The sequence below is a fragment of the Lethenteron reissneri genome, chromosome 14, assembly GCF_015708825.2.
Source record: "Lethenteron reissneri isolate LAM-NWPU_2019-01 chromosome 14, ASM1570882v1, whole genome shotgun sequence".
NCBI classification, from domain to species: Eukaryota; Metazoa; Chordata; class Hyperoartia; order Petromyzontiformes; family Petromyzontidae; genus Lethenteron; species Lethenteron reissneri.
This window is the reverse complement of record NC_083792.1, coordinates 4,690,855-4,716,703: the sequence shown is the minus strand read 5'-3', so window position 1 is coordinate 4,716,703 and position 25,849 is coordinate 4,690,855. Positions and strand designations below refer to the sequence as shown.

Below are 25,849 nucleotides of genomic sequence, written 5' to 3'. Positions count from 1 at the left end.
GGTGAGGATGAAGGTGAGGATGCAGGTGAGGGAGCAGGTGAGGATGCAGGTGAGGATGCAGGTGAGGGAGCAGGTGAGGATGCAGGTGAGGATGCAGGTGAGGGAACAGGTGAGGGAGCAGGTGAGGGAGCAGGTGAGGATGCAGGTGAGGAAGCAGGTGAGAGAGCAGGTGAGGATGCAGGTGAGGGAGCAGGTGAGGGAGCAGGTAAGGATGCAGGTGAGGGAGCAGGTGAGGGAGCAGGTGAGGGAGCAGGTGAGGGAGCAGGTGAGGATGAAGGTGAGGATGCAGGTGAGGGAGCAGGTGAGGATGCAGGTGAGGGAGCAGGTGAGGGAGGAGGTGAGGGAGCAGGTGAGGGAGCAGGTGAGGGAGCAGGTGAGGGAGCAGGTGAGGGAGCAGGTGAGGATGAAGGTGAGGATGAAGGTGAGGATGCAGGTGAGGGAGCAGGTGAGGATGCAGGTGAGGGAGCAGGTGAGGGAGGAGGTGAGGGAGCAGGTGAGGGAGCAGGTGAGGGAGCAGGTGAGGATGCAGGTGAGGGAGCAGGTGAGGGAGCAGGTGAGGATGCAGGTGAGGGAGCAGGTGAGGATGCAGGTGAGGATGCAGGTGAGTGAGCAAGTGAGGATGCAGGTGAGGATGCAGGTGAGGATGCAGGTGAGGGAGCAGGTGAGGGAGCAGGTGAGGGAGCAGGTGAGGATGCAGGTGAGGATGCAGGTGAGGGAGCAGGTGAGGGAGCAGGTGAGGATGCAGGTGAGGGAGCAGGTGAGGATGCAGGTGAGTGAGCAAGTGAGGATGCAGGTGAGGATGCAGGTGAGGATGCAGGTGAGGGAGCAGGTGAGGGAGCAGGTGAGGGAGCAGGTCAGGATGAAGGTGAGGATGCAGGTGAGGGAGCAGGTGAGGGAGCAGGTGAGGGAGCAGGTGAGGGAGCAGGTGAGGATGCAGGTGAGGAGCAGGTGAGGATGCAGGTGAGGATGCAGGTGAGGATGCAGGTGAGGATGCAGGTGAGGGAGCAGGTGAAGATGCAGGTGAGGATGCAGGTGAGGGAGCAGGTGAGGATGCAGGTGAGTGAGCAAGTGAGAATGCAGGTGAGGATGCAGGTGAGGGAGCAGGTGAGGATGCAGGTGAGTGAGCAAGTGAGGATGCAGGTGAGGATGCAGGTGAGGATGCAGGTGAGGATGCAGGTGAGTGCTCACCTTGACGTCGGGAAAGTAGAGCTTGAGCATGTTGGAGCTGGGGTAGCGAGTGTAGAAGAAAATGAGCTTCGCCTTCTTGAGGTGCGTGGGCGTGAGCCCATCCTGGATGTGCACCGATGGTTAAGGACCACGGACATGAAGCCAATGAAGACCAGAGTTGCTATGCCTCCTAATGCAGCAGAAGTCGGGTATCAGCACACCGAATGTAAGCATGGAATCAAAAGGCAGGCGATGCACGCTCCTCCGCACAGTGTTTGTCTCTCTGAATAATTTGTTGAGTTTTTTTTTATTTCACACATTCCGCCAGCCACACGGCCCACCGACCGGGAGGGCAAATTTTCAGCAGAATTGATTCAACGGAAGCCAAAGCTCCGGACTGGGTTCGACACTCAGAGTCGGGCTCGCTTGAAGCCACGCTCGGTGGGAACTGCCGGATGCTTGTTGGCAAGGAGCGCTCTCTGCTTCGATGTGGGTACCCTCGTTCGACGCGAAACAATGCAATGCGCGACGCAGCAACAGCCGTTAGCCTCGTTGTGGAGAATACAAGGAGCAAAATTAACCAAGCAGGCAAAGCGCCTCCTTCACACGCGTGACCTTCCACGTAAAAATATAAATGTTGTTTTTACACAACCCACATGAGCACAGTTCTGATAAAGGCGACTCATGCTGACATTACACTGGTGGGTTGAGGGGGCGAAGGCAAAGGACAACTTTGTATATAAGCACACATACTTCGGATATAAGAACAACTGGCCTTGCTCCCTATATCTAGGTTCAGTTGTAAAACTAATCATAATAATGATGACCAAACAGATGTATATTGTGCCAGCTGTTAAAGAGCCACACTCATTACCTTGTAACACACACACAGGGTGCTACATCAATTCATTATATGCTCACCAGCCAAGCCTTGCACGTTCACCCAAGTGGTGCCTTCAAAAACAGTGACATTCGCAGTGCTCACAATAATAAGATTCCTGATACTAAAAGCCAGGAATTAGGGCCACACTTAAAATCAGATGCACAAGTGGCTTCAAACTGAGACCTGGAAAGCACATGGCCTATGATTGTACTGGAAAACCAGATTTAGCTTCACGTACGTGTGCAAAACCTCTGCACTCAAGAACAACGGGATGGGCATTTAATCAGTGGCCGCAGTGGTAACACCCGCGCCTCAGCAAGGGAGGCCCTGGGTTCGAATCCTGGCAGGCTCGGACGCCTTTCATTGTGGAGTGTGTTTGTTGTGCCCCATGTTCTGCAGAGTGTGTGAGAGTGTGTGAGAGTGTGAGTGCGTGTCAATGGAGTGTGAGAGTAGAGTGTGAGAGTAGAGTGTGAGAGTAGAGTGTGTGAGAGTGTGAGTGGGGTGTGAGTGGAGTGTTTGAGAGTGTGAGTGGAGTGTGAGTGGAGAGTGTGAGAGTGTGAGTGGAGTGTGAGTGGAGAGTGTGAGAGTGGAGAGTGAGTGGAGTGTGTGAGAGTGGAGAGTGAGTGGAGTGGAGTGTGAGTGGAGAGTGTGAGAGTGTGAGTGGAGTGAGTGTGGAGTGTGTGAGAGTGGAGAGTGAGTGGAGTGTGTGTGAGTGGAGTGTATGAGAGTGGAGTGTGAGTGGAGTGTGTGTGAGTGGAGTGTGTGTGAGTGGAGTGTGTGAGAGTGGAGTGTGTGGGAGTGTGAGTGGAGTGTGAGTGGACTGTGAGTGGAGTGTGAGAGAGTGTGTGAGAGTGGAGTGTGAGAGTGGAGTGTGAGAGGAGAGTGTGAGTGGAGTGTGAGTGGAGTGTGAGTGGAGAGTGTGAGTGGAGAGTGTGAGTGTGTGAGTGGAGTGTGTGAGGGTGTGAGTGGGGTGTGAGTGGAGTGTGAGTGGAGTGTGAGTGGAGTGTGAGAGGAGAGTGTGAGTGGAGTGTGAGTGGAGTGTGAGTGGAGTGTGAGTGGAGAGTGTGAGTGGAGAGTGTGAGTGTGTGAGTGGAGTGTGTGAGGGTGTGAGTGGGGTGTGAGTGGAGTGTGTGAGAGTGTTTGAGAGAGTGAGTGTGTGAGAGTGTGAGAGTGTGATATTGTGAGTGAGTGAGTGTGTGAGAGTGTGAGAGTGTGATATTGTGAGTGAGTGAGTGCGTGTGTGTGAGTGGAGTGTGAGTGGAGTGTTTGTTGTCCCCCCATGTTTCGAATGGGTTTCTCCTCAGGTCCTCTGGTTTTCTCTAGTAGCTAACAATTCGTCCCATCTGTAATGGAGCTGGTATTGGCCAAAACATCCCAATGCTGAACAATTACCTGCAAATTTACTCGATTGAGATTACAAACCGTAACAACATCGCCCCCCCACCTCCTGCTCCTGCAAAAACTTGGCAAGGCCATCCTGAAAACGAGTCGAGACTCGGTGAAACATTTCTCGGTAAACAAACGTAAATATAATCAAGTAATTAATGCACAACTGTTCACGCATCGATTCCATGCCGTCGGGCATCACGGTGTAAAGTGTGATCTCTCCACTCCACCCCTCTCTGCTCTGGAGAAGTTATGTTGCTCAACACTTTAATAACATAAATATATGAGAATAGGTTTTCACTTTTTTTTCTGGCAACAAAACAGGTGTTGAGATGTTAAAACACCAAACCGAAACTTTTTACGAGGAATCATGTCTGCATCAACCACAATGCTTGTGGTCAGAATGCAAGCAAAAACACACTCTGATAATATATGCATTGTCTTTGAAACTGATTGGTCCACACCAGAGACAGCTTTCTTTTGAGCCTAGTCCCAAACGGTGTTAGACCAACACCTGTTTTGTTGCCAGAATAAAAAAGGGGGAAAACCTATTCTCATATTTTGGTACTGGCAAAGTAGGTCCCATGAAATATAAATTTATATATAAATAATACAATGTACAACCACTTGCCAATCCAGTGCATGATTACGTGTTAAATTGTCAACGAAGGTTGTTTTTACTTCACTTCCCCATGCTGATCGCGGTGCCAGTTGGCAAAGGGAGGCCCCAATGTCAGGATATACTCGCCACCGACGGTCTCGCCGTGGCCGGGAATCGAACTCAGGTCGCCAGGGTTCACAGCTTAGTGCCACTACCCACTGCGCTACTGCCCCGCGACAAAGCCCCACGGGTGTTCTAGATTGTTCCGCTGCGAGGCAATATCAATGATGAAAGCAGCGAGTTTTGTCTCTCTCTTCACTGTTCATACTTCACGTGGCAAAATGTGAGCACGAGCACTTGCGTACGGATTTTCAGTTACATGACCGCACTGGAATTCTTCGCAAATGATTAAGCGCGATTTATCCACAATGCACTCTGCCAGACAGGATGCTATTCCCAGGATTCAGTGGGTGCATCTGTGTGTTTTTTTTTGGTTGTTCAAAATTAAATGTTGGGAAAAAACCCACAAGGAAACGGTGAGCAGATTGAAATCAAACTTCACATGAGGACCGTGAAATGTGTTCCCCAACCCCCAACCCGCCCCCCTCCTTGAACTCGTGAGTTGCGTAATTCTCTTTCCAACGTCAAACGAATTTGGTGGCCGAGTGACTTTTCGAAGCGACACACACAAATCCCTCTTTTGCAGCTATCGCGTCACGCTTTTTACACGGGTGACGTAATATCATTATTTTTTTTCTCTCTCCAACTATCACGTTAGTTATTCGGTTTTCTCAGGAGCCCGGTCTGACGTTTTTTCCAAATTCTGTCATCGGCATTGTGGTCTCGTGTAGCATCCCACAAGCTTTTGCTTGAAACAAATAATAAAAATCCACGTGGACGTATGAACACCTCTCAGAGGAGTAGGTGGGGTGCGGAAATGTTAGAAGCTGCGCGCAACGCACGTGTAACGAAATTACGCGGCCGCGTGGAAAATTGGGGGAGTTGAATGGTGGTGGTGAATCACTAGGGGGGGGGGGCGGGTGGGGGAAACGTCAAATAAAATTTGTACTTAACCATCGCCGATGCGATAGAAGCGATTATTCCGTCAGGTTTATCGGGTTAACGTGCACGAGGAGAGGTTGCCTGAACGTTTACAACGTCAAGAAACACGGAGGGAAGCCAAAGTTGTGTTTTTTGTTCAAAGGAGATCTGGATATACAACAACAACAACCGGCGATTGGTTTGACATTAAGCGATAATTATTTTGTAGCAACCTTGCAGAGATGGTGATGATCGTGGGCTGAGTCGACCTCATGTCGGGATTCAAATCATCTGCAAGGTTACAGCTCCGATTCGGCCGGACAAGTTTAAATAAACGGCGAGGAATATAATCACGTTTTTTTGTAAAGCAAGAGTTCATTAACCCGTAGAATATATCTATATATATAGAGAGGGACTTTGATAGCGCTCAGATGAATGATAGGTCATCAGACAACTTTTTTGTTACATTTCTTTGTAATTATAACGTATCTCTTGATATAACCATTACCGCGTAGATGTGAGGTGTCTAAAGAAAGGATAATTATAGTTTGTGGGGGTAAAAAAAAAAAGTTTGGTTCCATCTGTAATGAGATTTTTTTTCTTGTCAGTGTTCACAGCTTCACCTGCAAGGTGCAGCGTTAATTAATTAAGACACCTCGTGTGCGCGCGGGCACGCGCACAATGACGACAGCACGTAAACACGAGCTGTCTATCGGCGCACACACACAAAACACATTATTTTTCGATTTAAAGCTTTCGTGACTGCAGGGATTCATCTTCTTGGTTCTTTCGGTAAAGTCACGTAGAAGGGAAGTAATAAAATAATAAAAATAAAACATAATAAAACAATTCTCACGACGTTTCGGCCACAACGCAAGCAGCCGTCCTCAGGTGAAAACCAGGTCCGTCGAGGCGACAGAGTCTGAATGAAAGTGGCCGAAACGTCGTGAGAATTGTTTTATTATGTTTTATTTTTATTATTTTATTACTTCCCTTCTACGTGACTTTACCGAAAGAACCAAGAAGAAAAAAACACATTATATTCAGAAATAATTGTCTTTTACAGATCCCCGCTTAAGTTGGCAGATATCCGTCAGATGTGCGACATCAAAGAGTCGGGATATCTGCAAAGGAAGCAGCTGAGCTTTTTCTTTATCTTACCAATCTTTAGTAATTTCAGACTTGCACCTGATGGCCTTAAAGAACGCTGCCGATATGAAGGGCACAATGAAGCTCTCTAATGTACGGCTGGGTGAGCAACTCATGAAGGCAGCCGAATGAATGAATGAATGTCAAATGAAACGGCGAAGAGTATAATAAGACATTCCGAGCGGTTTCCTACTCGAATGAACACGTGTGGTGGGGGAACCCTTTGGCTGTTTGCAGCCTTGAGCCAGCAACGGGCATTTCACGTTCCTATGACAGGGGTATGACTCTCCATAGGACAGCCACTGCGTGACCCTACCAAGAAAGTGATACTCATTTTATCGTGACTAAGTAATTGAATTGCTCCACCTATACTTACAGGATGCTGCAGAGTATGTGCAATGACTTGATTTGACATACCAACAGCGATTCTGTTTCAAGGCTGCAATTTCATCCAAGGATGAATTCTATTTTTAATACTGCGGTAAATGTAGTGGCCTCTAGTGGCTGCAAGAGGTCATGTAGGCCCCATTACCTGCACCATATATGAATCGTTACACTGCTGATGTATAGCAGTCGAGTTTCGTATGGGCCCCGTGGCTTAGACTGTCCAAACGAACCACTGGAAAGTTGCCAGTACTAAACCACGTAAGGTGGTTGATCCAGCCCATCACCCCTACTGGTTGATAAAATTAGTACCCTAATAGATGTTGCCGGGTTAGATCGCCTAAATATAAATGTGTCGTTAAACCAATTAGTAAGGTTTTTCACGTAAACAAAACGTGCCAATTATTGACTCGTACAGCACACCGGTTTGTTGGAGAGTAAACCCTCAACACGGAGAGTAAACCCACAACATAACCCACGGGTTTAACGACGCATTTATATTTACGCGATCCAACCCAAAAACCTCTACGACGGATAATATTTGTCGCGACAGCACCACTTTGTGGAAAGTAAAAAGTGGTAATCCAACAGACGCACTGGCAACTGAGTGACTACAGCTGGCACCCGGCCATGGGAATGTGGAATTGGCATTGTTGGCTCAGAGCCACCAAAGATGAGCACAGTCACGTGGTGCTTCGAGCGGGGAGACGGCGCAAGGAGTTGACGTTGAGTGCTATCGCAGAGTTCATCGGGTTGCATATTCTGTTTTTTTTATAATTAGATCATTAAAAAACATCTACGGTTTTCATCGTCAACATTTACGAATGCTAAAAAAAAACAATGAAAGTCTCGATTTTTAAATGGTTTAAAATAGTCTGGATAAAAGTGTGTAGTGCAGTAACGTTAGCCGTGTGCTTGTTACCGCCTCTACAATCGCAACTGCTGCGGAGAGCCACATTCTCTCGTCCTTTTGTCTTTTGTTTGAATGCAGACCCACCGAGTGTATCGCTCAGCAAGAACAATCGACATCGGCAGCGGCCACGGTCAACCCACTGCTGGATTAAGGGGCCTGCCGGAGCCACTGAACAGCTCGCAATGGTGACTGCGATGTAACAATGATCAACCGACGGACCCAGCACACACGCAACAGCTGATCGCATCGCTCCCGTCTCTTCTCCTCTTAACGCAATACAGCCCCGTCATGTGATTGTGTCGTGTCGCTTGTAATCCCCACATTTACTGGTGGCCCCGCGGTGAACGCTCTGCACTATCAACGCTGCCCCGACCTCGGTTCAATTCCTGGCCAGTGGCGAGTGACACCTCGACCGTGTTCGAGGCCTCCCCGCGAGGTCGACTCAGCCTTGAATGAGTACACGGTACAAAGTGTAAACATCAGCACTGGAGGAACAAAGGTGGCCGGGTGTGGAGCTGGCAACACATGACCCTCCTCCTTGTGCTGTTACGGGCTTCATAGGTGCTCGGTGACAGAGCCGCTGCCAACAGTCTTAAAGGCCATATAGTGTGTAATGGGTAAATATTGAACATGCGCAGCTGATAAAATTCCTCCCCCCCCCCCCCCCCCCATCGGAATAACGGGGACAATTTTGGGTGTATAAAGCATCTGCGGATGCTACACAAATAGTGGGCATTTAACCACTGATGGGGATGGGGTTTGTGTTTAAGAGCAAGCAAGGCAACACCGGCACAGCTCAAAGTTAGGCTGAGAGAGGTGAAGACGATGTCCTTCAGAAATGAACTTGGACTCGGGAAAGATCTCTGCAGAGGGTGGGGATGGTGGCATTCCAGACAGTGGGGACAGCTGTGGAGAATAGAGCGACGTCCCACTGAACGGCGGTGGGAAACAGGAGGCCTTCCTAGCCAAGGCACATTAGGAGTGGCTTGCTGGCCCCATCCATATTCCAGACAGTGGGGGCAGCTGTGGAGAAGGAGCGACCTCCCACTGAACGGCGGTTGGAAACAGGAGGCCTTCCTAGCCAAGGCACATTAGGAGTGGCTTGCTGGCCCCATCCATATTCCAGACAGTGGGGGCAGCTATGGAGAAGGAGCGTCCTCCCACTGAACGGCGGTTGGAAACAGGAGGCCTTTCTAGCCAAGGCACATTATGAGTGGCCAGCTAGCCCTATCCAAGCTAGTTGCAATTTCGTCATTTCGCCTAATCCCACGGCATCTCCTTGCAATTACAACTCGCAAACAAGGGTCAGTCTGGGTTGGGTTCACCGTGCTCCGTCGTTGCCGTCGTCCGCCTGTTCACGCGCCGGCACACAATGACACCACGGCACGGCGAATCTGCATATATTATCAGAGTTATGTTTTTTGTTTGCATTATGGTTGCAGGTATTGTGGTCTATGCAAACATGACTCCTTGTAAAAAAAGGTGTCAGTTTTGTTGCACAGATAGGAGGGCAAAAAAACAATTATCATATTTTTTTACTGGCAAATGAGGTTCCAATGGTGGTGAATCTGCTGTCCACAAATCGTTGCTCCCGCATCTCAACGCGTGACCCGAACGAGATCGACAACAGCGACCGACAGCACGCGCCAAAGCGGGATGCGCGCGCGCGCACGCCGCTCGAGTCGACGACGAACACAAATAAAAAGCGCCGCAAATTTCATAACCGCGGGCTGCGGAGCGCTCTCGATGTCCGCAGCCGCAGGGAGCGTAGCGCCCAGGCAGTTAGGCACCGAGGCAGCACGGAGGGTGGCACCACACGGGGGGGGGGGGGGGTCACTCGAAATCCGTAAATTCGAATAATCGCTCTGCGCGCGCCCCGTGACTCACGCGGTGCGGCCGAAAAAGCGCGCACACAAATAGCGCAGCGGCCGTGAAGAGCGACTGAGCTAGGAGGAGGGAGGGAGGGTGGGTGGGTGGGTGCGGGGGAGCAACGGCTCTGGACAATGGGAGAGAATGCCCGTGGCAGCAGCAGCAGCAGCAGAACTTGAGCGTCTGGGACCCCCCCCCCCCTGCCCGAGACCGCACGCACCACCCCACCCCGCCCACAACCACCACCCCCGCAATGGTTCTAAATTTAGCGCGCGGCGCTATATTTACTTGTGGCGCGAGCGAGCGAGCGAGCACGCGTGTCGTGTGCCACAAGCTGCGAACAAGGCGAGCGACGTGGACTTGCGGGGGGGGGGGGGGCACCATCTAGGCCGCAAATGTTTCCCAACAGCGCGGTCACTCGGCGGGACCCCCACCTCACCCCCGCCCCCAAACCCCAGGCTCGCAGGTCCCACTCACTCACCCACTTACTCACCCACCCGCTCGCTCACCCACCCGCTCACCCACTCACTCACCCAGCCGCACACTCACCCATTCATTCACCCACCCGCTCACCCACTCACTCACCCAGCCGCACACTCACCCATTCACTCACCCACCCGCTCACCCACTCACTGACTCACTCACCCAGCCGCACACTCACCCATTCATTCACCCACCCGCTCACCCACTCACTCACCCAGCCGCACACTCACCCATTCACTCACCCACCCGCTCACCCACTCACTGACTCACTCACCCAGCCGCACACTCACCCATTCATTCACCCACCCGCTCACCCACTCACTCACCCAGCCGCACACTCACCCATTCACTCACCCACCCGCTCACCCCACTCACTGACTCACTCACTCACCCAGCCGCACACTCACCCATTCATTCACCCACCCGCTCACCGACTCACTCACCCAGCCGCACACCCACCCACTCACTCACCCACTCGCTCACCCACTCACTCACTCACTCAGCCGCACACTCACCCACTCACTCACCCACCCACCGGCTCACCCACTCACTCACCCACTCACCCAGCCGCACACTCACCCACCCGCTCACTAAGCCACCCACTCACCCACCCACCCTCCCACACACCCACTCACCCTCCCACACACTCACCAACCCACTCACACAGTCACTCACCAACGCACACACTCACCCAACCATCCCCACCTCCAACCCCACCGCTTCCTCCGCCACGCCGTGTCGTCCCCTCCTCCTGCTGCTGCCGCTGCCGCTGCCCCGCGTGTCATCGGCTGCCACTGTACACAGCATTTAAAGAGACTCAATTTAACGCTATAAAGATCGCCTTCAACGTGCTCCCCCTTTGTGCGCCGAGAGCGCTAAGCTACAATTGCCCCTTCCCCTGCCTCGCCCCTGCCTCTCTCCCCCTGCCCTCAATCTCCACATTCCGCGCTCTCCTGGAGCCCACGCGATAAGGGCCCCGTGGCTAAATAAATGGGACAATCGTCTTCGGCGGAGCTGAGCGACGGATGGCCGAGTTGGTGGTGGTGGGTGGATGGGGCGAGGGAGGGAGGAGGGTGGCTATGCCGGGCACTTGTTTGGCCTCTCGAGAACCTTCAGCCATCGATTATTGCCCCCACCCACCCCCCCACCGCACGCTCACGGCGTCGCAGGCGCAGTATCTGCTACCTGCAAACGCGATTACGAGAAGCGGGGAGTGCGCTGGGTGAGCTGTTAAGAGGCAGCGTCTGCACCCTCCACCCCCCTCACCCCCCGATCTCCCCCCCCCCGATCCCCCCACCCCAATCCAACAGGCTTCCCCCATTCAATTCGACCGCTCTTCATGAAGAATTCGATTTTTCAATGATTTCTAAACGTTCGTATTATGATTCCGTTCCATTGTTGCGTATGGCAGCAATGATGATCAGGCGCTAAAGGCAAATGCCGTGGTCTGATTTTCCACTGCGAGAGGACTTCAGGAGAGAGAGTTCCTGTAGTTTTTCTGTTCCCTCCTTTGAAGGAGCGTAGACTACAGTGGTTAATGATCACGATGAAAGGAATAGGTAAATTCCTTGCTGTACGTAAATTTAACTTCTTTCGCACCGTACGTAGCCAACCGTGTTAATCGGAGGTGCGGGGAAGGACAACAAAACTAAAATTTGCTCTAAAGAAATGAGTTTTAAATCTGGATGATTTAGAAGTGCATAGCTCCAGTGACTTCCTAATATCGGAAGGAAGAGCATTCCAGACGGCCGTAGAAGCGCATCTGAAAACGCGTCATGCGGCATCGTCTTTATTCAATGGCTAGCCAGTGAACGACTGTGTGTGTGAGAAATTCATATCTATGTTTTGTGTTAGAAGTGGAACAAGAGTTCACGAATATCAATATTCTGACCCTACCATCTTTAATCTGCATCGAAGACGCTGCTTGGTAACTCCTACTGAAACACATGTGAGTGCCAAGAATTTAAGTCATTCGTGACTGAAACTCGAGAAAGCCACTCATTGGAAAGATTTAATAAAAATTTGAGAAATGCTATTGTAATTTTTGTGGTTAAAATGCCATTTTAAAAACGCCATATGTGGGTTCCTCTCACTCGTGCCATGCATAACTTGGTTATTTTGGATTGCTTACTAGACATACATTAAACGCAGTTGTCCTTCATTTTTGTTTTTCTCGTGTGCCATCATTGATGAGACACGTTTAGAAAATGTCTCAGCTTCTGTTCCACGTACCGCCGGCATAAACCCTTCCTTCTCATGCAACAAGCCCAGCCGTGTCGGCCCGGCTCGCTATTGTACAACCGCTTCTGAGCTCAATGGGCCTTACCCGAAATAAACCGACCGACCGACCGACCGACCGACTGACTGCACATTATTGTAATTGTTGGATTCGGTTAGCAGCCAACTTGCTCATCGCCGAGCTGCTCCTCGTGGTGTCGAAACATCCGACTCCTTCGTACCTCCCCCGATAATTGCTGCGGTGAACGACTAAAAGAATGCCGCGAAACACTGGGGGGCCGTCATCACTGGGGGCGGGGAAGCGGGGAGCAGCGGCGTAGTGGTTAGCGCCCTCCGTTGCAAGCCCCGTCGCGCCGGAGATCGATTGCCAACCGTGGCTAAGATCGGCGACTGGTGACACCTGATCCAGGAACCGGATTGGATGCCAGAATTATTATACTGGAGAAATCTGATGAGCTGTAAAGCTCTTGTCCACAGATATCCAGTAGGAGCGAGTAAGAACGTTAACACCAACGAACAATACAAAAATTATGACAGACAAATCACCCAAAAACATACGAATAAAAACTAAACCATTCCCCATCCTACCAGGCAAAGCCGACTGAGGTACAAATGATAGCTCAACAAAGTGGCTTGAGCACGTGGGAATTCATAGCGGCAATATAATCGAAATAATCTCAATTCGTGTCTGCTCCCACACTTCACTCGAGCCATTTCCCAACCCCCCCCCCCGCCACCCACCTCCCCACAAAGCGCCCAATTCGCATGTACGAAGCCGCCCACGAACGCAAGTCGATAACATCTCACTGTCGCCGATCGTCCGGCCGATCCCGGCACGGAGCGCAGAGACGGAGGGGAGGGGAGGGTAGTGGGTGGTGCGTTGCGTGACTTTTGATGTCTGCTCGCCAGCACAGAATCGTCGGGGAGCACGGGAATCGATTGGGGTAGAGGATGTAAGAGGAGGCGGGCTGCGGAGGGAAGTGGTCCTCTATAAAGTCGCAGAGCGCGGGCCCCCTCTCCTCCGAGCCACCTGTGTTATTCCCCACCCCCCTCCCCCCTTGCACTTTCCAGTAAAGTCCCACAGCTTCCAGATGTTGATAAAAAAAACGCCCCACGGCCACTGTTGTAATATGTACGGTATCGCGCCGCGCACTGTTGTGTAGCCTGATTAATATGACCGCTTGCCGCAAGCTTGAAATTGATATCCAGAGCCGGTGTGTGTGTGTGTGGGAAGCAAAGCGGTGCAGCGGGAAGCGAAAAATGAGCTCGTAAACATTTCTTAGCCAGGTTCGATGCCTGGTCAGTGGCTAACGGAGGTGCCAAACAATATCGACACTCGCACGGTGTGTGTGTGGTAGGGAGGGGACTGGGGGGTGAAACATCGACACTCGGCAGACAGCGAGCAAGATGGGCAGCTGGCCGCCACGTGGCCCTCTCACGTGCCATGCACACGCTGCCCTCAATAGGGGCTCCCTAACATCACTCACCCCAAAAGTTTAAAAGGCTCCACGGGGGGATCTTTGTCTCCGTGTGGCGCTGCAGGAGTTAGCGAACTACGCTACGATTCACGCGACGACATCAGTCGCAGGTACTATCTGAACCTGTACTGGGCCTTCCCCCTATGGTCAACGTCAGTTTCAGTTAAATTTATTAGCTATAGCCCTGTGAGCCATGCGGCTCTTGAATCGGTTGCAACCGCAACAAACAAAAACACGAACAAGGAACATATTAAAGTGACTACGCGCAACAGAAAAAAATAAGGAAAAAACAGCAAAGTCTTCCAGAAAAAGCACCGAATATCAACGCTGCCAATCTAAAATGCTCGCTAACACGACACTCCGAGGCTATACCAGCAGTCTCCAAGGCGCTATCGGAGCATCTTCGTCTGGTGCGCTGTGCGCGGTGCGATCTGCGCGGTGAGAACTCGACGTACACAAGCGCGTCCGTCGCCTTGCGTGAGCCTGGCGGACTGTTCCGTCTTTGTGGAACCAATGGGAACAGGGAGGAGGAGGAGACAGACGGAGTGATGAGCCGAGTTCACACGGAGCCCTGCCAAGGTGTGGATTTCACCTGCTAAAGTTTAACACTGAGCATTTACCTACTGTGCCAGCATAATTCATATTCTTAGGTTTTTTCGGTAAAGTCACGTAGGTAACTTTTTTAATTAAAATTAATAAAAGTAAAATAAAATAAAAATAAAAATCACGACGTTTCGGAGGCAACACAAGCTTCCGTCTTCAGGTGGAACCGTCACAGCACGCTTGCTGTATCAAGTAAATATGAATCCTTGCAGTCACGAAAGCTTCCAATCTGTTCCAGCATAAGTTCAATTAATGTGAAGTATGGTGAAAACCCTACACACGACCTGCACCGGTCCTCCCCCCCCCACTCCCCTCGCCACCACCCGCTCTTCAACCTGCACTGACCTGCATGGTTAATTACGGTTAAACAGAAACCCATCATAACCAATGCGTGATAGGGAGACCTTCAACAAGCAGTGGATTGTTCACGGGCGATAAATTATGATTGTTGTTAGCATTATTTTCAAATTAAAATCCAGACGGGGTTCAACTTGAATCGTTGACAAACGTTGTTCAACAACTGCCAGGGTATTAATTTTCAACAAATTAAAGTGAATTATAAAAAAAACACAATCAGAATAACAGCAATAATAAAATAAATAATTGCGCATCAGCATAATCGGTGGCCGAGGCGTTTCACTGCTTGTGAACGTCGCGGAACAAACAGCCGGCTCCGTTCGCTAATGCAACGCGCTGTTTTCGCCAGATTGTGTCTGTTTGTTCTGATAACTGCCGAGGGTCCCTTTCCTTTTAGAAAAGAGGACTTCTGGGAAGGCGTGGAATCTTGTGCCCGCTGACCCTCCGCCACCAGCCCCTTGCGCAGTGGCTCGCGCGTCGCTCCAAGTCCCACCGCGAAGAGCTCCGGAGCAAATGGAGCTGGCAAATGCGATTTTGAGAATCTGGGCCGGTAAAATGGCCAAATCCCCAACACTTGAAATAGAGCCACTTGCCGCTTATTTTTTTCCTCTAAAACGAGCATTGAACAATCACATTTAATTTGACGTTTCCCCACTTGTGGCCACCAGTGGCCACCAGGGGCTGCTGGTTTTGAATAAATAAATAAGTAAAGGTCGGACGACGAAGCCGACTAAAACCTGTCCAGTTGGCCAGCTTCATAACCGCGAATGGCCAAATATAGAAATATGGGGGAGCTTTGGAAATTAAGCAGAAGTAGCAACGCGTAATGTTACGATGTCACTTGTTAATGCCAGTCTACCAAACGTGTACGATTGATAGAAAAAGAAACTCAACACATTTGTCAACAGCAATGCCGTTAAAGAATAATGTAACAACTGATGACATTTCATAGCACATAGGCCCAAGCGGATATTAAGAGTCGGAGACAAAAAACTGAACGGCACGGGGCCCTGATGAGACTTACATTTAAAATTGGCACATTAATCGTGATCAAATAGTAGCTACTGAGTACCAGACAAAACCCTTCAATAATCAACAGTGTTCCTAATAAATAAACACATTTTTACTTCATCAAATTATAATATTTGCTGGCACCATGCATTGTGTGTGAAGGTGTGTTCTTATGACGACACACAAGACGCGACAGCTCTGATTTTCTGTAGAACTGCTTTGTGTGTCTAGTTTGTTGTCCTTCCCCCGCACCTCCGATTAGCACGGTTGTCCATTACGGTGCGAAAGAAGTTCAACATACACGCACACACGTTCATACGTGCACCAGTGCTATTTTAAATCACAAAGGCTCACCAAATACACCAAAAATGACCCATCAATAACAACAACAAGAATAATAATAGCCACTTTGTCTACTTTGTTGGATGAACTCCTGTGCCGGGTCGGGGGTGTAGGGGTTTGGTGCCTGACCAAACTTTCACCACTCTGGCCCGTGTGGGTTGGTGACATGGCAGGCACCCACCGCTGGTTTAGATATCACTCGCTGCGCTCCGTTGGCCAACAGTCACTACTTATCGTGGCAAACGATTGTTATGATTCAAATTCTACATTATCGGCGATGAATCGCGTTAAAAATGAAAAAAAGAAAATTGTGGGCTTTAATTATGATTCATAATTTATTATCATATCAACGGTGCGGCGATAAGGGCCTGCCTGGTGTTTAGCGAAGCTCAGAGGCTTCGTTCTCGGAAAAAAGAAGCTAGCAGCGGACAAACGCAGCTTCTAGAAGCTCACGTGGACATCACAGCAGATGCTACATGTGCCCACAAACACATCGCCATCAATCCCTTCCCTCTGCCAGCTCCCACAACTGTCGCGCAGTAGATAACAAGCTGGGTGCCATGGTGGAAAGATGTCAACTACCTCGCCATGTAAACAGGAGGGCATGGGTTCGATCCCGACCCTGACGCCTGCTGTATATTTTCAGTTTACATGTTCTATCTCTTTCTCTCTCTCTCTCCGTGGCCACGTAGATTTTTCTCCGGGTCCTGCGCTTATTCCCTCCACATTTAGAATGAAAATGCGTTTCGATAATTTGGCTGCTACACATTCCCACGTGATGAGCCACTTCGTTGAGCTATCAATTGTGGCCAGGTCGCTTCTGAAAAAGAGCTACGTAGCTCAATGAGCCTTACCTGGTAAAAAACAAAAAATAGTTTAGTTTAAATATAGTTCTCGTTTCTGTCTATTCTCAATCGACCAATGGATGGAGACCTCCCTCGGCCGTCTCACTCGTGGGACTTTTTGACCACACCTCATCGCGCTCGTCAATGTGGGTCCGTTGGAAGGCTGCAGCCAGGAATCAAACTGGGGCCACGGGATTGACGACGCAGCGCATTAATCACCCATGCTGCCGCAGCGCCCACGGACTGCAGCCTTAATCCTGTACCCCTTTATTATATTTGGATAACGTTAAAACTGCAACAAATATCTGTAGACATTGGCTTCGCCCCGTTCTTGCTCAGGATTTCAACGCTCCGATAACACGACCCAACCTTTGCTCTGGGGCAAAGGTTTGAATTAGAGCTGCAAAGAACCCCTGGCGATCTCCCGTCTCAGTGGGAAATGCTCGATGCGTGCGGCACTTTTCAGCGTCGTCCCGCCTGGCACGCGTGGGGGTTTCTCCCTTGGGTGCTCCTGGTCTGGCCTTTTAATCCCGCATAGCCAGTAACCCCATCAGTGGCACTGGCCAAAAACATCCTTAGTGCAGGACCATCCTAAAAATGTGTAAAGGAGATTCGGTGAAGCTTTCGTGGATATATAACAAAAAGAAAACTGAAGAGCATGATTGTGTTCATATCGCAGCAGAAGATTGAAATATAAACGCAACCTTGCGAGTGTGCCCAGCTGTTCTTATACCCGAAGTATGTGTGCTTATATCCGAAGTTGCCCTTTGCCTTCCCCTCCACCAGTGCAATGTCAGCATGAGTCGCATATATCAGAACTGTGCTCATATGGGTTGTGTTAAAAAATTGTTTTTATATTTTTACGTGGAGGGACAGGCGTGTGAAGGAGGCGCTTTGCCTGCTTGTATATTCTGCTCCTTGTATTCTCCACAACGAGGCGAACGGCTGTTGCTGCGTCGCGCATTGCATTGCTTCGCGTCGAACGAGGGACCCACATCGAAGCAGAGAGCGCTCCTTGCCAACAAGCATCCGGCAGTTCCCACCGAGCGTGGCTTCAAGCGAGCCCGACTCTGAGTGTCGAACCCAGTCCGGAGCTTTGGCTTCCGTAAAACCAATTCTGCTGAAACTTTGCCCTCCCAGTAGGTGGGCCGTGTGGCTGGCTGGGATGTGTGAAAAAAAACTAACAAAAAATATGCGGAGAGACAAATATTGTGAGGAGGAGTGTTTATCGCCCACCTTTTGATTTCATGCTTACATTAGGTGTGCTGATACCCGACTTCTGCTGGATTAGGAGTTTGGCGAGCAACGAAGACCCACATCTAACAGAGAGGGGCCCTTGCCAACAAGCATCTGGCAGTTTCACACTGAGCGTGGCTTCACGCGACTCTTAATGCCCACCCCGGTCAGGGATTGTGCTTGTGCTGAACGAATGCTGCTGAAACTACACACTTCTCAGAAGGACGGTGTGGCTGTCGGGATGCGTTAAAAATTGTGTATTTACCTATCAGAAGTTGCCCTTTGATTTTTTTCCCTCCCCACCAGCGTAATGTGAGCATTTTTTTCCTTTATCATAACCGTGCTGATATCAAGCTTCCACTCGACTAATTCTGGCAGTCCTTTACTCATGATAAAGCGAGAACATCATATACCACGATTCAAAAGAGAACGTGGAAAAGCATCTACTGGGGCTCTGCCGGTTACAGCCCAATTAATAAATTAGGAAAACAATGATTAATGCAATCGGCAGATTGCATGCGTCTGTACTCGCGCGCGCGTGTGTGTGCGTGTGTGTGCGTGTGTGTGCGTGTGTGTGTGTGCGTGTGTGTGTGCGTGTGTGTGTGTGTGCGCGTGTGTGTGCGTGTGTGTGTGCGTGTGTGCGTGTGTGTGTGTGCGTGCGTGTGCGTGTGTGCGTGTGCGTGTGTGCGTGCGTGTGTGTGCGTGTGTGTGTGCGTGTGTGCGTGCGTGTGTGCGTGCGAGCGCGCTCGCTGGTTCACGCCCGTCTCTGCTCCATATCTTAACAACTTAACAGATGATCAGACACAATGGTACTCCGAGTGGAGTGCATAGTTAACCGGAGCCTATTAAAACGTTTATGTGAGGAACGCTTTGTAAAGAATATCAAGGATTGGAGTCCCAATATTTTTTTAAAGTGCAATCCGTGTTTGCGCGTCATTAATCTCCCCGCTCAATGGGTGTCTTCCTTGGGCGCTTCTTCATCAATTTGTCATTACATGATTAATAATTACAAAGTAATTTAGTGAATGTACACGCGCAAAGCCCATGCCATTTTTGAAGTGAGCAATTTAAAGGGTGATTGTCTCGTGTGCGTGAGCGGTAGTGTAGCGGTTAGCGTGCTGCGCTACGAACCCGGCGACCCGAGTTCGATTCCCGCTCACGGCCAACTACCAGTGACAATTATCTGAACCGGTCCCGGGCCTCCCCTAGGTCGACTCAGCCTCAAACGAGTACCTGATTCGATGTGTAAACAACACCACTATCTTCTTGGTTATTTCGGTAAAGTCCATTCTACGTGACTTTACCGAAAGAACCAAGAAGATGAATCCCTGGAGTCACGAAAGCTTTAAATCGAAACACCACTATATAAACAAAGGAAGCCAGGCGTGGTGTTGGCCACCCACCCCCTCGTGTGCCGTCCCGACCTTCACAGGCGCTCCCTAACAGCACTTGCCCCAACAGCCTGTTGAACCTGTACGGTGGATCTGTATCAATATAAAAGTCGCAGAGTTCTTTGCACACTTCTCAAGTATCCCGGCAAAAAACCCGTGCAGGTTGCAAGTCTCTTTTTAAATCCTTTATATTAAGTTCGCTTGCGTGCTTGCTTGCTTGCTTAGGACCGTGCAAATCTTTCCGGTCGTTTTTTAACCCACTTCCCGTGATCCAATCGAGCCTGACATTTTCCACACAGACTCGTTGTGCCAGACAATTATTGTTCGTGAAAAAAAATCCCAAAATTTTACACTTTTTAGGCAAAAAAAAACATTTTATATATATTCAAATAGAACGCATTCTTGGCTTTGGCTGAACGTCAGAGTATAAGAGCCCAGAGCGTAACCCCTCCACAGGCCGTGGCGTAGTAGCGCAGTTGGTAGCGCCCTCGCTTCCCATGCCAAAGGTCGCGGGATCGATCCCCGCGTCCTCCACAGGCGAATATATTTTTAAATCCTTTATATTAAGTTCGCTGCCACGCATATAAAGGATTTATAGTGAAAAACTTTGTTTTTACGGGTTATACTTATTTCATCATAAGACACCAGAAGCCATCGGTACCTGGACCCCAGCAGCGTCACGCGACGAAGTAAAGCGGTAAAACCGTCACGTCCCTCGGTAGTGGCCGAGATTAGCAGGTTTATTTAGAATTCCCCCCAACAATATCGCCCTCGCGGGTGTCTCAGCGCAGACTCGCGCTCGGGTTTGGGGCCCAAAAACAAAACAAACAAAACCCCCCAAACACGGGAGGTGAAGAAGAATGAGCCATCGAGGTTTGCCCGACCGCGGGTCGCCTCGCTGCCGAAGCCTCCTTCCCCCGCGCGCGGCTGGCGCTGGAGGCGGATTAAAAAAAAGTCCACGCACGCACGAAGCGAGCGAAGCGAGCGACCGGGGTTTGGGTTACGTAGAAAAGGTGGGCAGCAGTAGCAGGCAGTGGCAGGTGAAGCGAGGGATGTGTCTGGAGTGCGGTCTGCCTGCGCTGTTGTGCTTGAGTCACCACACAGTCTCGGTCTAGTTCGACGACGACTACGACGACTGTGGTGGGTGTTGAGCCGAGTCCTTGCGGACTTCGTTGAGTCATTCCTCAGGGGCTAGTTGAGAGTCAAAGCACTCGAACATTTAGTCACTCTTTGCTGTTAAATGTTGGCGTGCTGGGGGCGCGCCAGTTTCCCCACCCGATATTGTCAGGTCAGACAATGGCACTGAATAAATGTTTTCTTCTGAATATATATTAACATATATTAAGCATACTCTTTGGTTCTTTCGGTAAAGTCACGTAGGTGACTTTGGGATTCCTGCAGTCACGAAAGCTTCAAATCAAGATATATTAAGCAAATTAACATTGGTCGGTCTTTCTCAGTCACTGACATTCTAGGTAGCGTCGTGTTTTTAAAAAAAAAAATTTTTATTGAACAAGAGCCTGGTACGAGGAGGAGGTGGGGGGGGGGTGTAAAGATATTCGGCGGTCGAAAAGCCCGAGGCCAGATGCCCACGTGGCTGGGGAAAGGGAAGGAGACACGTGGTCGATCTCGTCTCGTCAGAGTCAGACAATCGTTCGTCGCTTGTGCGGCAAGGGCAAGTCGTCAACTCTCTCTCTCGTGTCGGCGATTATCCTCGTGACTAAATTGAGTGGGCTGCCAGCGAATGCCGCCGATGATGAAATAGCTCCTGGGGATTTTTTTGTTTTCTATCCAATGCTTTATTTCACCGGGTAAGGCTTACTGAGCTGTACAGCTCTTTTTTCCAGAAGCGACCTGACCCACAATGATAGCTTCACGAAGTGGTTTATCGTCGCGTGATTGCAGCCAAATGCTCGAAACGCGAGTTGATTCGAAACGTGAAGGGAAAAATCGGTGAACCCGGATAAAAATCCGCACGACCACGGAGAGACAGACATGCAAACTCAAAATATACAACGGGCGTCAGGGTCCAGATCGAAACCCACGACCTCCTGTATACCAGGCGAGGTAGTTAACATCTCGCCACCGTGGCACCCAGCACTTTGCACCCAGCACCACCTCTCTCCTGGTGGAGACGGGTAGGCGAGTCATCACCATCTAGCAAACGGGTGACATAGGGACGCAACGCCACTCTTGGGGAAGATGTGGGTCGATCACACGATTCTAATTCTCCACGTAAAAAAATGTGTTTAGCCTCTTGGCTTTCCCGACCAGTATTTATCCAGCAGCATTTGATTCAACATGGAAATCCAGGGCTGGGTTCAATATTCTGGGTCTCATCATCAGCAGAGTAAGTCAGGTTCATCATAAAAAGTTTTGGGTTAGATCGCTTTATTTATAAATGTGTTGCAACCCTCCACCACCCGACACGGCCATTCAGTAAAAAATGTGTCAAGTTGACTAAAGATAAATAGTTGACTACTTTATCCCACTGGTGTATTGAAGAGTAAATCCACAACATTTACAATTTGAGTACGACGTTTCGCTGGAAATTACATCCAGCATCTTCGGGCGATTTGCCAGCGATCTAACCCAAAAACCTTTATTATGAATAATACTGGTCGCGAAAGCCTACGTGTTAAACTAAGTCAGGCTCGTTAAACAAATTATTCTGGCTTGCCAGATGTTTTTTTGGCAAGGGCGCTGCCACCCCTATTCAACGCAACGAGCAACGCGCAATGAGTCTGTAAGTTACACAGATCAGCGGTGAAGCTTGTTGTGCACGTTAACGCAATCTGGTCGTTGGGTCACAGTCATCACCGAGCCAGTTTGCTCCGTGCGAGACACGATTCAATGCTCAAAGATGCCCATCGATTTGTGTGCGGGGAATCACCAACCTGTTCCGCCCGCCCTATAATTGCCATTGCGAATGTACGTTGAACTTCTTTCGCACCGTACGTAGGCAACTGTGCTGATTGGAGGTGTGTTTTCGGGTTGTGCCGCGCGTTGCTTCGGCGTGATGTCCGACGTTTCGTTCCACGTGCTGTACGCGGCACAACCCCGAGAGCACTGCAGAGCCGCAGAGCGCAACCGCGAAAACCTACGGAGCGTTAGGATGGACGCTAACATCGGCCCAGTACTCTCCTGTGAAACAGCTGTTTTATCCCAACAGGCGCTATAATTACACAAGAGGAAACTCAACAAAAGCCACAAAATTTGGATCAAGGTCACATGGGGGCTGTTGGACCACACCTCAGCGCTCTGGTCAGAGCAGTGAACTACACATAATTAATTGTGTCTTAAAAATTGATAGATGTCGCACGCTCTGACACATATACGGACGATATGTTGCGACATCTGTATGGACTCGTACACCGAAATAAATGGTCAGCTCACGATGCAGGCGCCGAATCGTGCACGTGAGAAACCAATTATCTTCGATGCGTTCACTCTGTGTCATCAGTTAACGTGACACCCGTGTAGCCACCAGGGCCGCTACTATTCACAAGAGGGCCATGCGAAAGAAGCACTTCTTGAAGAGGATTGCAACACACTGGATCGTGACAATTCATGACATTGCGTGGTGAGGCTGATCATTACCAAGACAAAGATTTAGCCGTGTAGCCTTAACAGACCGTAGAGGCAAGTGCTGTTACCGAGCACCTATGAAGGCCGGCACGGCACACAGAGGGGTGGGTGACCAGCACTACGCCCGGCCGCCTTTGACTCCCTAGTAGCGATACTTACACACCACACGAGGTATTCATTTGAGGCTGAGTCGACATGGTTTTGGCCGTTAGCGGGAATCGAACTCGGCTCGCGGGATTTGTAACGCGCTAACCACTGCGCCACCGCTCCCCACGACGCCTGCAACAACGGCCACCATTCACTCCTGACGGTGACGTGACCACGGCGCGTGTGCCAGGCTAGGTACACCTCATGAGAAATGAATGTACACCTACGTACGTACACATTTACACGAACACACATACACGCATGTACGATGTGTATATATATTAAAATACACATTTGATGTGCCGTTGCCCGAAACGTCGCCTCTTATATATATTATTTTCCATCTTAAGGCCACAGAGTGTCACTGACGAATGTGTGGAGTTGAGTTTTTTGTTGTTGTTGTTAAATATTTCGTAAGAGATTGTGCCTGGGCACTTGGCGAGCAAAGCTGTCACCCATCCTCTAAAAAAAAAAGAAGTCTGCACGTTTAAACAATACAGGAATAACCCCCCTTGAGAAACGCCACTGTCTGTTCCATGGCTCTGCGCCGGTGCCGGGCAGAGGAAGCCGGGAGGGAGGGAATGGAAAACAGGCAGCCGGGGAGGGACATTGTGGAGGGGTGGCGAATGGAGATATAGAGAGAGAGAGAGAGGGGGGCGGTAAAAGGGTTGAGTTGAATTAAAAAAAATAGTCGACAGTACGAAGCTGCCAAATTCAGGCAAGCAGAGCGTTGCCTGTGCCAGAAATGGGAAATACGTTCCTGCGACCCCGGGATTAATGGAGAGGACTGAAAGAGCATTAACCGCTTTTGCACCATCTGTCGAAGCTCATCAAGGGAGGAGGGAGGGAGGGGGTGGTTTGTGTGGTGGGGTAGAGTGGAGGGGGGGGGGTAGCAGGGAGTTTGGCCGAGAAGGGGGCAGGAAGGGAGGGCAGGAGACGGGAGCTACTGCAGAAGCAGAAGGGTGAAAGCAGAGGGGAGGTCTCTCTCTCGCTCTCGAAGCAGTGAAAGTAAGCGGGCAGGTTGAGTGCTATAAAAAAAAAAACGATAGCCTCAAAATCTGGAACCGCAGTTTGCTTTCTTTGCTGGCCCCTACCACCCCCACCCCCTCCACAAAAAAAGCAGGAGGGGAAAAAATCAATTATGGATTTGTTTGATTTATTGCGCCGCGCGTTTGTTGATGTTCACAATCCAGCGGCGGGGATTGCCCTTCAAAGCGGCGCCGAGGTGGGCCCCTTCCTCGCGAGAGCACCGCCCGCTTCGACAAACATTAACAACCTGCAGCTTCTGTGCGGACGAAAGTCGCATTATTTGCTTAAACTTTGGAGTCTCACTGGAGACACACAGAGGAGGGAGGGGGGGGGAGCTTGTAAAACTGTAACTATTTCAGAAGGGGGGGTTGGGAGAGAGGGGGGGGGGACCCCACCCTTCAAAAGCCGTTCCCTTCAAATGGTTCTTATCAGTGCTGAAATTGCATGTGGTCAGTCAAATGCAAAAAAAAAACACACACACTCCGCTTTGTGAAAAGGGGAAGCTTCGCAAAGGATGTGTAGTCCCAGAAACCCTGAGCTGCTCCACGCGACAGACAGAGAGAGGGAGAGGAACACAAACCCAGAGGAGCAGATTCTTCACGTGAACTATCAGCGTTAAAGTCTCTCGAATATTATTATAACTCTGCTCTACCGAGCCACGATGTGCGGCTCGTAAATACGTTGAGGTAAGGAGCTCAACATGCCGACCGACTTCGTGCTTTGCTGCTGGCCCACGAGAGAGAGAGAGAGTCTTGAGAGAGAGAAGAGAGAGGGCGTTCGCGTCGTGTCGCTTACTCTTCATCGTCCGTGGAAGGCGCGCGGGGACATATGAAGTGCGCGTAGATGACGACGAACCAGTCGTTCTGTTCATCGAAACAACACCGATTGTTAACGTTGAGAGAGAGTCAAAAAGAAACCCCCCACAAAGTAACGACTTGCACGCAAGTTTTGCTGCTCGAGCCCTCAATCCGCGAACAACTTAACACCTTGATTTGAAGCTTTCGTGACTGCAGGAATCCACATGTAGAAATAAAATAAAATCCATAGGTAGAAATAAAATTAAATATTTAATTTTATTTCTACCTATGGATTCCTGCAAGTGTGGTCAGTCAAATGCAAAAAAAAAATTATATAAAATATTTTATTTTATTTCTACCTACGTGACTTTACCGAAAGAACCAAACCGTATCTTGACACCTGTTTTATCGCCAGAAAGGGTATAAAGGCGAATCTTTTTAGTTGATTTTAAGGCGGCGTGTACACGTAGCAGAACAACTAGGTTTGCCCACGTGAAGCTGTGCTTCTGTCGGGCGCAAGAGTCGCTCCTGAGTGGAGTTTACGTTCGGCTGCCACGGCTCCACTCACACGTTTGAGTACTCGGTGAGGAATTTGGCAGACAGTTTTACTCCTCGGGGCTCTCTCTCTCTCGAGAGAAGTCTTGAGGCTGCAGTTAATAACAATGGCAGGCCGGTTATCATACCGCGCCTGCTATGATGATTATTTTCCCAGCAGCAACAGTGCACAAAGTGCCAAGTTCAAACGTCATCTCAAACTATATCAACGATGACCCGAACCCGCTGCATCGAATTATACGATGAAAATACACGCGCGCGCAACATATTGAACCCCGTTTTGAGAGCAGCAATCACTAACGTGCGCATTTGCCCTCAGCCCGCATCACGCGAGTGAGTAATATTCACAAAAATGC

General features: G+C 50.0%; 1 protein-coding gene across 1 annotated transcript in view; it reads right to left on the bottom strand.

Moving 5' to 3' along the window:
• The window catches only part of LOC133342273 (homeobox protein prospero-like), a 122,917-nt gene that overhangs the window by 60,535 nt on the left and 36,533 nt on the right, over nt 1-25,849 (bottom strand). The window contains exon 3 of the mRNA XM_061551331.1: nt 1,189-1,296. Coding sequence (XP_061407315.1) covers nt 1,189-1,296 — 108 coding nt within the window. The remainder of the gene's footprint in view (nt 1-1,188; nt 1,297-25,849) is intronic.